Here is a 12,190-nt window from a genome sequence, read left to right as displayed (position 1 = left end):
TGATAATAATTAGAGAGTTCTTGTTATTGTTACAAATTTAAAATTTTATATATTGAGAAATTTTATTATACCAAACTCTATTTAGTAATAACATCCCAATTGTTATATAAATAGTCCGGTTCCAAGTGTATTCCTATATAGAGGTTTTATGTACTTTAAAAAATTAATGTTGTATTATTTTTTTTTTTGATAAAAATGCATACATCATTTTATAGATACGAAAATATCAAGTACAACAAGAAAAGTAAGGAATAAAACCTTACATAAGTACATGCTATGCCTATTACAAAATTTATAAAGGTAAAAAAATTTAATGTTGTATTAATGTTATGAAAAAAATTGATTTTGGCCCAATTTTTTTTTTGTTTGAAGGGGTTGATTTTTTAGAAACATAGTATGAATTTTTAAATGTGATTATAAATTGATGTTTTCTTTTTGAAGAAATAAATTGATGTTTTAAGGGGAAAAAAGAAGAAATGGAATGATTTTTTTTATGGAAAAAGGAAATGAAAATGGGCTGACGAATAAAGAAAAGTAATTGGTAATTAGTTAGTAGTAATAGGGGTAGTGGTGGCGATAGTGAAGGGGGACCAGAGTGAGTGATAGGACAGAAGAGAAAAAACGTAGAAAAAGTAAGGACAGAATAGTAAATAAATAGAAGAAAAGGACATATTAAATAACCACCATTGTGCTTTTGCAGTTGAAACTGTCATCTCTTTTTAAAGCCCAAAAATATCTATTTATTTAAATTAAAAAAACAGAGAAAATACAGTAGAGAGAACCGCATAAAAAGGAAATTATGATCTCACAACACATTACATAACATATATCATCGCCTCCTCTTCCTCTCCCTCTTCTCAGATAGAGAGAGACAGAGAAATCTTCTATCTTCTGCTCTTTCACTCATCTGATGCATAAGAATATTGAGATTCTGGGTTCTTCGCCTCTCGGTATTGCTTCTCTCTCTATTTTTCTTGGGATTCGAGTTTTTTCTTTTAGTTTTACTCGTGTTTTTGTTTTATATATAGTTGTTTTCATTTCTGTCGCTCTTTATATATTAGTATCTCTTACGTATGAACTGGAACTGGAATTCGATGATCCGATTGAATGAATTGTATCGTATTTGGAGTTTAGAACTCATTATTTCCTGAATAACAAGTTCAGATTTATGTTGCCGTATTACTAGGCTTTTCCTTTTTATTTTTTTTATATATTTCTTTTGTTGTCGTTTTCAAAGTTCTTTATCCTTTTGGCTTTTTGTTCATCATATATAATATACTGTAATGTACTATCTTTCAGATAATCTCTCTGTTCACTGTAGTTTTTTTTTTTTTTTTTTTTTGGCTTTGTTTATTAGTATCTTGGAAGATATTTTATGAATATATTGTCTGAGTAAGCATACAAGTTAGATTCAATGCTTGAAGTTATTAAATCTATAAGAATCTGTATGGAATGTAGTTGCATTTATAAGAAGAAACATGTTCGAATTCACTTAGGGGAATGTGGAATGGGCATCAAGAGGTTTAGATTATGCCTTTTCACGCTATAGAAACTGGTTTAGAAATTAGAAGTAATAAGAATTGTATGAATTTATATGGAAAACTGTGGTGGTCATGTTACGTGGTGCTGGTAGCAATTTGATGAGGAAGCACAATGTAGTGGAGAATGTGGTATATAACTGTCAAATTTTGAGGTTTGGAATTGTACATCTTTTTCAATTGTAAGTGTAAATGGTATTCCTCATGCTTTCTGCGTGCATGATTTATTGTATTTTGATTAAGTGCTTCATATGGTAAGGAAAAACTTACTAGGTTCATTAATGTTATGCAGTGATAATTGTTTAGTAGTTAATTGCTTTTTTTTTTTTTGAAGTAATGTTGAGTATAGTTGTCAAACAAGACATTAGATTTTCTTGAGGCATTGGCTTTTGGACAACAAACATATGAGGCCTCTGTTTTAAGGATTTATTTTACGGTTGCTGATATTTTTTCAGGTCCATAAACTCCATCGGCTGTACGGCATTCAAGAATCACTAACCATGAATTTTGGGTGGGAAGAGAGTAATAGATACAATCCATGGAACCAGAATGTCCAATCTTCTCTTTTTCGTGTTACACATCCTACAAGATATGAACCACTGGCAAAAGAAACTAGGTTCCAATCGAATGCCAACGTAAGTCAAAAATCGTTTTTGAGAATACCATTCAGAATGTCCAATCATCTCTTTTTCATGTGTCCGTGATGATGTTTAAATTAGAAAGTGTTTGATGAACAATTGGAGAAAAGACTTGATGAGTTCAAAATATGCTTACATGGCTTTGAAACCCCTATTTTTTTAAGTTACCTTAATCTATATAGAAAGAATATTTTGGTAGAATGCTTGCTTGTATTTATATGCTTGAGCTGGGGTGAGTGTATGTGCAACCTGAATCTACGATTATACGTGATTTGTGTTGTTATTAAAGAACACCTTGTCAATGCCATTAGCAGAGACCTTGTTATGGAGGTTATTTTGTCCTTAAGAGAACATATGCAACTTGTACATAGTCAAAGAACAGAGGCATTAGATTTTGTGTTTATCCTCCTTTCATGACTTAAATAAATGACATAAAAATGATTATTCATTTCACTTTTCGTAGTTTTGATGGGGATAAGCTTGTCTTTCAGGTGAACTTTACACATTTAATGAGCCATAAGTTGTCAAGAGATTGCCCGGGTAAACATTATAAGCTTCAGAAGAGGCCCCTTGATCTTCAACTTTCCGCTGATGAATTTATTAACCATGTTGAGGAGCTTCCAAAAAACGGAAATGCTTGGAATTGCTTAGAAGATCCTAGAGGTCTAGAGGACCTGAAGCTTTCCCTCAGCATTGGTGGGGATGGCAATAAGGTGGGAGGTTCAACGAGGAATTTTTTGATGAAGAAAACTTATTCCTACTCTCATAATGTGATCGATTTGGAAGAATCAGATGACAGGATATCGGGTTATGCAAAATCTGGACCTTCTCTTGACTCTGCTTTTCTAGAAATTTGTCCCAAAGGTGAGCATGAAATGCAAGAGTTGGCCATCTCGGAACCATTTCTTCCAACTGGCGTGAAGAAAATTCCATCAGTTGATATTGCAGAAAGTAATTCTTTTCAAGAATACAGTGAATGTTGTCAAGAGCAGACAAACTCTTCGAATGAAGGTACCTTATCACTCATCTGCACTAAAGTAATTGCAGCTTGAATATTTTCTTCAGATTTTGCTAATGTAATTTAAGCGTTTAAGCATATGCTTAAATATAGTGATTTAGTTCTTCTGTTTTATTCGATCTTTTATGCAGCAGTTAGAGATGAGGTTCCATCTAATGATCATTCGTCCAAAATGCACCAGTTGGTTTCATGCCAAGGTCTATTGGACCTTAACAAAGTTCACCAGGATGACTCTTCTTGTTGTTCGGATGATCGTGTGTGTGCCTATCCATCATTAAAAAGCTCAGAAGGTGGAGTAAATGGAAGCATCACGGATGGAACTTGTCCAACCATGTTCCAGAAAAGGGAAGTCAGTGAGCCTCGAAATGGAACTTCTCCCCTACTTGAAAAAGGTAAGACTGTAAATCTTGCTCTTCTGGATTTGAACTGCGAATATATGGACGAAGACATAAGGACCCAAAATTCTGAGAACAATAGTGCGTGCAATAGCGTGGTGACCCTTGTAGGTCCAGAGCCCACTCTCAGGTTCTCAGCAGGCATGCGTGAAGATCTTGGTAGCTTCAGTGATGGTCACAAGAATGACACTGTTGGATTAAAGCCAAAACGAGCTAGAGAAGTCAGTTGCGAGAGGAGTGAGGAGGATGCACCTTTTTCATGTGCGGATCAAAGTCAAAATTCATTGCAAGTAGGACAAGGAAACAGTTCTCCGGCCTCATGCAGGTCCTATTGCATCTCTGATAATGATTCGACCAATGGGAAGACGCTGCAGTCTGGCATTACATCTGATGTTTCCGATAAATATACAAAAACCAACTTAGGATCTCAAGTTGCTGATGGCGTCAATGGTGAGCATGATCAAAGAACTTCAGACAGCAGTCACTTGCAAAATGAATGCTACAACAGCAAAGGAGAAGCAGCTGAATTAGAATTTTCGATCCAGCAAGCAGCTGAATTGCTCATCCATATGTCATTGGTGGATTCAGCATGTGGTCAAGATTCCAACGCCAAGTTGGGATCCAAGGAGGCGGAAAATAAGAAGAGAGAGAGACCACAGTATTCTTTTGATTCGTTTGAATTAAATACTTTAAATCTAACTGAAAGCAGTCTGGATGACGATGCTGTTTCATCAAAGCCGTTCGAAGTGGACAACACTGAGGCAAAAAAGTTTGGACTTAAGTTGAGACGGGGAAGAAGAATGAAAGATTTCCAGAAGGAGATATTGCCAAGTCTTGCATCTCTTTCTAGACAAGAAATTCTTGAGGATATAAACGTCATGGACGGAGTTTTAAGATCAAGAGAATATCGAAAGAACCGAGCGAAGATGGTAACTTGTGGAGAAAACTGGTCTCCACCAATAAGAAGTAGAAGGTCAAGGGTTAACTATGGCGGAAGAAGAAATTATTCATGAAAGCTGAAAGTAGCATTCTAACAGAATCATTCGTCCATTCTGGTTACCTTCTTTTGCATATTAGTTTCGGTTTGATCTCACTTTAACCCTTATAAATTTAAAATAAACTAGTTCAGAAATATAATTGATCTTCCCTTGCTTAATTTCCATCCTTGTGAAGGATCCATGGATGCTTCATTAACAAACTAACCATAACCATAGTTGTTAAAGGCGCGCCAAACTCAAGGCACATAGGTTAGTGCCTCATTAGGTCTCAGGTAGGCGATGTCAGCAAGGCGTGCGCCTTGAGTCAAGGCTCTCTAGGCATTGTTTTAAGGGACTTTGAGGGGTTTTTAGGATTTTTTCAACTTTTAATTATAGCCATGAGAAATCTTTAGGATTAAGGGCTAAGATAAATTAGAAAAAAAAAGAAAAAAAAAAAGAGTAGCAACGGCGACTCTTAAGGAAAAAACGCAAAGGTAGCATCTTCTTCTCCTTTGAAGCTCTAAGATAAATTAGAAAAAAAAAAGAAAAAAAAAAAAAGTAGCAACTGCGACTCTTAAGGAAAAAACGCAAAGGTAGCATCTTCTTCTCCTTTGAAGCTCGTGACACACTATTGATCCCATTTCTTTACAAGATACATATAATACCAATGGATGGTTGATGGATGGATTGGATGGAGAGGGATCGGGTGAAGATGAGCTAGTGTTTCCAAATGAATTTAACATGGGCTGATATAAGTAGGGTTGTTAGAGTTGAAGATAATAATTAAAAATGTTTTGAATGCCTTTAGTTCAAGTGCTAGGCCTAGGTCAAAGATAAGGGTAAATCACCATTAGTTAGGGATAAAGAGGGAACTGACTTTGTAGATGATGAGTACCTTCTTCAAGAAGATGATGACGAGATGAGATTGAGAATCTTGAAGAAGAATATGTTGATGGAGGAGATGACAGTGATGATGGTGATGACTTTAGTGTTGAATAGGGACTACAAAAACTAAAGAGTTTACAAATCTTGGTTGAGTTTACTTAGTGTTTAGTTGAAGTTGAATTTTCAATTTTAGTTTAGATTTAAATTTTATTTTGAATTCTATCTTAGATTTAAATCTCATGCTTTTTATGATTAAAATTATATTATTTGACTATTTGTGTCATTTTAGAAATGTTAAATCTTATTATTTATAATTTTATATGTTTTTCTTGTGCATTTTGTGTGCGCGTCTAAGGGGTTTCAAAACTCTGAATCTTTACATGTAATACAGAGTTGTTATATAAATGAATTTGTTGTAAGATGGTAATAATGTTAAATGAAGCTGTTTATGGCAGGCATTTGTGGATCTGTGAAAAGTGACAAGTTAGAAGAAAATGCACAAACTTTGAGATAATTTAGTCATTTATATGAAAAGCATGTCATGATCTTTTCTGTCAGAAAAACCATGGGGTTCGCATTTGGTAAAGCATCAAATGGCAATAAATCTAATTTTTAATAGCATGTATTCATTTGGTAGTTTCGGTTAAGGCATCAGTTTTTTTCTTTGCTGGAATTGAAAGAATTCATGGTGAAAGTGGTCCATTAACATCTGATTTTGTCTCAGGGCATTTATTACATGTTGGATATCTTTTTCTTTATTACAGTATTATTTTAAATATGATATTATGAAACTTTAATCATCAAATTCTCACATGGTCCTTTCATTTCAAATTTGGTCTATCTACCTTTTTGAGTCCAAGTATCTTAGTGTTGTTATGGTTCTAGATCACCCTTAGTCAAACCGAGAATCATTCTTTGTTGTATTAAATGAAGAATATTACTCTCTTTGAAACGGGTTAGTTTTGAATTGAGTTTTGAAAATTGAGGTAGAAAAGTTTACTTATGTTGAATTATTTGTCAAATTTTGCTCTTAATATGAAATTGTTTACAAGTAACACCATTGTATCATCTTTAATCTAATGAAGTGATAGAGTTTAACAAATCGTACTTTGAAGGAAATGTTGGGTTACTATAGAGTTGTTTTATCAATTAATTACCATTCAAATAAAGTTAACAATAAAAAATTAGACAAGACATCACATGAATTATGGAAATGAATAAAACCTTTTTATATTTACTTAAAAGTGTAGGGTGTATCTTATTAAAGCAATGACTTCCTTGCAAAAAAAAAAAAAAAAAAAGTCTAAAGGCGGTTATATTTTCATAGGCTGTGTACTTGATTCTTGTGTATGAATATAAAAATTCTGGGATTCATAAGAGCATATCTAGTGGTCTGGGACTGATTTGTAATTATAAAAAATTGCTGATCAGTTACCAACCACTAGAGATACCATCAAAGAAGTCCTTAGAAGCTAGCGAGTCCGAGTCGCTAGAATTGGAGACTCGCTGGGATTATTTCTTGCAATTGAAGAAATCATGCATCGAAGAAACTATGAGAACGACGCGCATGAGATGGATGAATAGCACATAAGTGTTTTCTACAAATGCCAAAGACGTGCGTCTCACACTTGAAGATGTGTGTTTATGGGACAGTTTTGTGGGGTCCAATAACCACAAAAACAGTTGCTTTGCCAATTAACTACTCTCAATTAAAAATCAACTGTCATATTTATATAGCAATAGTTGAAATTTTTTTAGTTTTGATAAATATAACCAAATTATTAATATTTATCTAATAATAATAATTGTTAACCACTATAGAGCATTGTCTCTAGAATGGAGAGTGGCTAGAAAGGATGAGGTAGCTTTTTTAGCCACCCCAACCACTAGACATGCTTTAAGAACACCATAATGGAGTTAAGAAATGCCTCATTTTTTAAAAACATATTTCCATACAAGGAAAACGATGGTGGTTCCAAACCTAAACGAATTTTAGAAAATATTGATGAAAACAGTCAACACCTTCAACAAAAAGTTGAGGTTAAGTTGAAGAAGAGGTATATGCTAGAAGGAGTGAAAGAGAAATGGTGGAAAAATCTGCAGGACAATATTTTCTAATCCATGTGGTAGAGGTTGAGCCTTACACCTTCAAAGAAGTTGAAAGCTTAACGGAAAGCCTTTTGTAGAAAGATGTTATAAGGAGTGAAATTGATTCCATCTTGAATAACCAGATAAACTATGGAATCTGAGTTTGTAGCCTTGGATAAAACTAGAGAAGAATCTGAGTGACTATGAAACTTCTCGGAGGATATTCCTTTATGACCAAAGCATGTACCCACAATTTTTATACATTGTGTTAAACAAGCAATGATTAATAGAGTACATAATGCAATATATAATGGTAAATATTGACACATGCGTTGTTAATACAACGTGTTAGACAATTGATCTCAACATGCGTTATCTCTATTGATTTTATTGGATCAAAGGATAATACCGCGGATCCGCTAACCAAATGGTTAAACCGAGATCAAGTTGAAAGATATCGAAAGGAATTAGACTAAAGTCTATTAGAATTTAAGGTTTATGTGAAGGAAAATCTAATATTGTTAACTTGAGATCCTAAGATCTAGGTAAGGAATAACCTAATTGGGTAAACATTGTAAGGTCATTGTGGGGTCAACCCTAACCCGTTCGTATGATGTAAACAATGATATGAAATGGGAAAAATTAAGCTACGCTTTTAATGATTCTTTGTGCATCATAATTTTGAGCAAAAGAAATCACCTACATGAGAGTGAATTGAGATCGCTTGAAATGAGACTAATAAGACTTAGTTCTCTGAACCGGGAGATATTTACGACCATAACGAATATAACCATAAGAATTAAAAAAATGTGCTATGTTGGTATTTAAGTGAAGTATTCATCGTTTAAACAACCAACAAAATAGTTCAAAGACTGCGTCTATTAATTAGTCAATAAAATAAATATATTTTCACACGATAGCGTTTAAAGGTCGTTGCATACCTATTTTATATAGATATATGTTGAATTTTTTTGCTTTTAATTTTATTCAAGCGAGAATTATTGGATAAATATAATGAGTATGATAATAATGAAACTTTTTGAATTCATTAAATCCAAACAGTTGCAACCTAAATTTTTACTATATATTCATTAAACTCCCTCATAGAGGCGTTACTTGTGTATTTCTGGATAACCTTTCATTCAAAAGGGTCATAGAACCTTCTTACCGTGTATACTTTTGTCTTAAGAGATGTGCAATTTCATGAACTAGTTTCTTCTTTTCATATAATGGTTTCATGAATTGCCACATATTTTCCACCCCATAAAACAAGAATTGGCTAAGACAAAATACCATGACTAATCATAACAATTTATTATTAACGATAACTTCTACTATATACAAGGATAATACATCCGACCAATCAAAAGAGTGATTGATATCCTCATAAAAGATGATTGATGTTAAGAAATAAACATGTACACGTGACATTATTTGATTGGACGAGTGTATAACATCAAGAGTACAGTAGAGTTTCCTCCATTAACTAATTATAACGGAATGACTAATAGGAAAATTATATTTTGATCCTTAATAACAAAATTTAACATTTTGAAAGTGTTTAGAAACACTAATCAAATTAGTTATGGGATATTGTATGTCATATTTTCACTCAATGAAATTGGCTCACTTAACCAAATGACATGTTTTCAAGTATGGAGATTGAGGTAGTGTTAAAGTAACAACCCAGTCCGAACTCGATCGTGAGTGGGTGGTGTTAGATAAAAAGGTTAAACAATGTGCACTCTTAAAAGATAGTGATGAGAGAAGAAGTGAACTAAATCCCACATAAAAAAACGGTTTTGATATATGCAGCCCTTAGGGCTGCATATAAGCATTAAATACAATGGAATATTCTTTTGTATTTTTTAGATGTATATTTATTATGCATTGAACTTCTAAATACACCAAAAATCATTTAATGCAATCATAAATTCTTTTATATTTTCTATATCTGCATTAAATTTTTATTTTTTATTTTTTGAAAAGATATCTGCATTTATTATTTCGACAGGTTATTTGTAACTGTGTTAGTAACAGAATAAAAGTTACAAATAACCTGTCGAAATAACACAATTACGAATAACCTGTCGAAATAATAATATTTTTTGAAAATATATTTAAATTTATTATACATTGAACTTCTAACGTTTTCTAAAAAGTGCAGATTTACTCGTAATTATGAATTTGTGCAATTTTACCCCTAACAATGTCAAGTAAATTCAATTTTATCCTTACACAACAGAAAATTTGAACTTACTGATTTGACAGTTATTTGACTATCACATCAGATATTCCAAAGAAGTTCGTCGATAAAATAAAGCAGTTAATTGTATTTTGACGGGTTGTATGCAGTTTTTTGTGTGTAACTTTTATTTGTCAGACTTAAACATTATCATTTCGACAGGTTATTCGTAACTGTGTTATTTCGACGAGTTATTTGTAACTTTTATTCTGTTACTAACACAGTTACAAATAACATGTCGAAATAATAAATGCAGATATCTTTTCAAAAAATAAAAAATAAAAAATAAATGCAGATATAGAAAATATAAAAGAATTTACGATTGCATTAAATGATTTTTGGTGTATTTAGAAGTTTAATGCATAATAAATATACATCTTGAAAATACAAAAGAATATCCTATTGTATTTAATGCTTATATGCAGCCCTAAGGGCTGCATATATCAAAACCGTAAAAAAAATAGAGAGGAATTGACATGTGTCTATTTGTAAGATAGATTTCTAATACATGTAGATATTTTTTAAAACTGTGATTTTAAAATGTTGGATTTAGAAGAAAACGTAAAATATCTACTTAGTATCCAACCAAATTCTTACAATTAAAATACCAATTGAGAAGTCTGAGCATCTATTGGTAATAGGAAAATGCCGAAAATTGAATGGAAAGTTATTTATTGAATTTTAATTTTTCTATAAAAATAGCTAAAAATATCAATTAATTAAGTACCATAACTTAAATAAGGAAAACGATATAAAAAATATATATATATAGCGACTGCCTACGAACATTTGCATTCTTTAACTAGTTAGACACACTTCCATTATAAATTGGGAAAATTACAAAACTAGATCAAATGGGAGGAGGCCCATTTACATATTTAACTCATTTACTTAAGCTATTACATGTCTAGACTGATTTTGTGTGACTTTTCCATAATACCCATAACCTTCCCACTTTCCCAAATGCGAACGGTCTCTCCCCTCTTCTCCTTGGTTGCGTGAAACGATTGGCAACTCATCCATTAATGATTCCAAGACTTTTGATCTTCCTATCTTCCTTTAAATTACACGAAATATGCACCATTTCTCCAAATCACAATGTATTTCTCTTCCTCTCTTCATCTCTTGATTCTGCAACTTCCTAATCCTAGAAAACGAAGCCATGGTTCTTCATCTTCCATTTCCTGCTCGTTCGAAGAAATGGTGATTCTACGTTATTTTCATCGTTTTTCCCAGTTTATCATATTGGTTTCGTCGAAAAATGTAAGTATATACTGTTTTTTCTGCGTTTTCCCCATAAATCCACTTAGCATATGCGGTTTTCGCGAGGTCTGTGGAGAGAAATTTATCGATTTCACTTCGCGAAACGATGATTACGCGAAGTTTGCAAGGTAATTCGATAAATTTCTCTCGCAGACTCCATGAAATCATCGTTTCGCAAAGTCAGAACGTCACATTTCTCCTCACAGACTCCGCGAAATCATCGTTTCGCAAAGTCAGAGCGTCACATTCCTCCTCGCAGACGTCGCGAAATCATTGTTTCGCTAAGTAAAATCACCATCTTCCTTGCACATTTATGTTCGCATACTTAGCGAATCATCGTTTCGCGAAGCCAAATCTTCTTTTTTTCTGACTAACACGATTAAATTTTTCTGAAGGTGGTTGAATACATAATATTCATTCCTGGAAGCCGGCGTGTTAGGGTGCCATGAGAGACATCCATTCCAAAAGGCCTGGACTTCCTACCATCGGTCGTGAATAAGAGCTTACACCGTGGGACACGTCCATCCCTGTGGTGAATAAGAGCCTCTGTATCATGAGACATCCATCCATCGGTGGTGAATAATAGTTTATGTATAATGAAGTGATTTGTTAGGAGTTTATTGTGGTAATTGTTGAAACATATTTCCACATGATTTTGATTTGACAAAATTATTTAGATTATATTTAAAATGCCATGATAAAATATTCCAACACATTAAATTTAAATGCTTTGAAATATTCATACTAATGTGTTTGTTCAATGTTGAGTTAATTGATTTATAAGAAATAGAGACATTAAAAGATCAAGGCCCAAAAGCCCACAAGAGAAGGTCAGAAGCCCAGTCAACATATTCAAGCCTTGCGGCCCAGCAGAAGGAAAAATTGAGAAGGAATTTCTCAATTGCTTCATGCCGAAGCTGCTGAGTCAAGCAGACAAGGAAGTCAGGTCAGCAGCTGGCCTGAACAACTTGGAGACAAAGTCTTTCCACTTAAGGAAATATTCAGACAAAGCAAAAAGCTATCTGGAAGACTTTTCCGTAAATGTGGAGACACTCTGACGAGCCTGAGCAAAAGCAACTGATCCCTGACGAGGACAGACGATGCAACGTTCTTATTGGCCGAAGACGCTGAGCACTGACCAAG

At 33.4% G+C, this 12,190-nt stretch overlaps 1 protein-coding gene across 2 annotated transcripts; it reads left to right on the top strand.

The window, feature by feature from the left end:
- The first annotated feature begins 767 nt into the window (after window positions 1-767).
- On the top strand, window positions 768-5,888 carry LOC136210561 (uncharacterized). 2 transcript variants are annotated; one of them, XM_066001883.1, is made up of 4 exons: window positions 768-950; window positions 1,994-2,173; window positions 2,668-3,187; window positions 3,329-5,888. In XM_066001883.1, exons 2-4 carry the CDS (start codon window positions 2,039-2,041, stop codon window positions 4,600-4,602), a joined length of 1,929 nt encoding a protein of 642 aa, XP_065857955.1. In that variant the 5' UTR covers window positions 768-950; window positions 1,994-2,038; the 3' UTR covers window positions 4,603-5,888. The 2 variants fall into 2 exon arrangements, with proteins under 2 accessions (XP_065857955.1, XP_065857954.1); XM_066001882.1 differs by having other exon boundaries at window positions 3,326-5,888.
- The last annotated feature ends 6,302 nt before the right edge of the window (window positions 5,889-12,190 follow it).

The sequence above is a fragment of the Euphorbia lathyris genome, chromosome 1, assembly GCF_963576675.1.
Source record: "Euphorbia lathyris chromosome 1, ddEupLath1.1, whole genome shotgun sequence".
NCBI lineage: Eukaryota > Viridiplantae > Streptophyta > Magnoliopsida > Malpighiales > Euphorbiaceae > Euphorbia > Euphorbia lathyris.
Note: the sequence above shows the minus strand (reverse complement) of the source record. Positions and strands in the feature narration are given on the sequence as shown.